The sequence below is a fragment of the Solanum tuberosum genome, unplaced genomic scaffold (assembly GCF_000226075.1).
Source record: "Solanum tuberosum cultivar DM 1-3 516 R44 unplaced genomic scaffold, SolTub_3.0 scf00889, whole genome shotgun sequence".
NCBI lineage: Eukaryota > Viridiplantae > Streptophyta > Magnoliopsida > Solanales > Solanaceae > Solanum > Solanum tuberosum.
This window is the reverse complement of record NW_006239799.1, coordinates 39,664-40,780: the sequence shown is the minus strand read 5'-3', so window position 1 is coordinate 40,780 and position 1,117 is coordinate 39,664. Positions and strand designations below refer to the sequence as shown.

At 31.5% G+C, this 1,117-nt stretch overlaps 1 protein-coding gene across 1 annotated transcript; it reads left to right on the top strand.

Moving 5' to 3' along the window:
* Window positions 1-274: 274 nt before the first annotated feature.
* LOC102597856 (uncharacterized protein At4g14342-like) lies at window positions 275-761 on the top strand. The gene has a single exon (XM_006367658.1). The coding sequence runs from the start codon at window positions 308-310 to the stop codon at window positions 572-574; it is 267 nt and encodes an 88-aa protein (XP_006367720.1). The 5' UTR covers window positions 275-307; the 3' UTR covers window positions 575-761.
* Window positions 762-1,117: the final 356 nt, after the last annotated feature.

Below are 1,117 nucleotides of genomic sequence, written 5' to 3'. Positions count from 1 at the left end.
TTAGATCTTTTGTTGAAGTTTATGGGAACTTCAGTTTTAGCTATTATTTCTGCTTTCTTATACTTAAATGCCTTAGTTTTTAGATCAGTTGCTTGGTTTGGGTTGTAGTAGTGGTTCTCCCACCGGAGTGTTAGTGTGGGTGCCAATCACGATGGCCTGGGTCGTGACACCAATTAAAAGCAAAGATGTAAAATTCGACTATATATGTTTTAAAAGAAATGTGAATTGATATTCACCCTCATGGTGTTCTCATATAGTAAATATACAAATCCTCCTCATCTCCTTCAATCTTCTCACTGTACAAAAAATGCAGGCTAGTGACAGGTTCAATATCAACTCCCAGCTTGAGCACTTGCAAGCTAAATATGTTGGAACAGGACATGCCGATTTGACTAGATTTGAGTGGGCGGTAAACATTCAGCGGGACAGCTATGCATCCTATGTTGGGCACTATCCAATGTTGGCGTATTTTGCCATTGCAGAAAATGAATCAATTATTGGAAGAGAACGTTACAATTTTATGCAGAAAATGCTTTTGCCGTGTGGCCTTCCACCTGAAAGAGAAGATGACTAAGAGTTGCAATAAATAAAGGCAAGATGCAAGGACCATAAACCATATGTTTTCGTTAATTTTAGCTTCCTTGCATTCTTTTCATGTCTTGTCAACCCTACATTGAACTCAATTTGAAGTGTAAATGGTCAATTTGGTAGGCCATTTATGGATGCTGTTTCAACCTTGGGAAATATTAAGCTTTTACATTAAAATAAAATAAAATATAGTAAATATACAATACTACTAGTTGTTATTTGAGTTATTCTTGAACTTCTTATTTCGATCGATGAAAAAACTATTAAGCATCAAGCATCATTCATTTATTAAAGAATTATGAGAATATCCAATAAATGATATTATGAAAATATTCAATAAGAATATTATATATATAAAAAGAACAAATAATACTAATGAAAATATATGCAATATTTTTTCAAATAAAAACAACTAAATATTATTATTTTGATGTAGTAGTTAAATATATTATGAACCTAAAAAGATGAGAAAATCAATTAAATTACTTACCTAATACTTATACTTATAGATAGGTTAATGTTTAAGATA

Coding starts and splice junctions, on each gene's coding strand:
- LOC102597856 (XM_006367658.1), top strand. CDS start 308: ATGCAGGCTAGTGACAGGTTCAATATCAACTCCCAGCTTGAGCACTTG.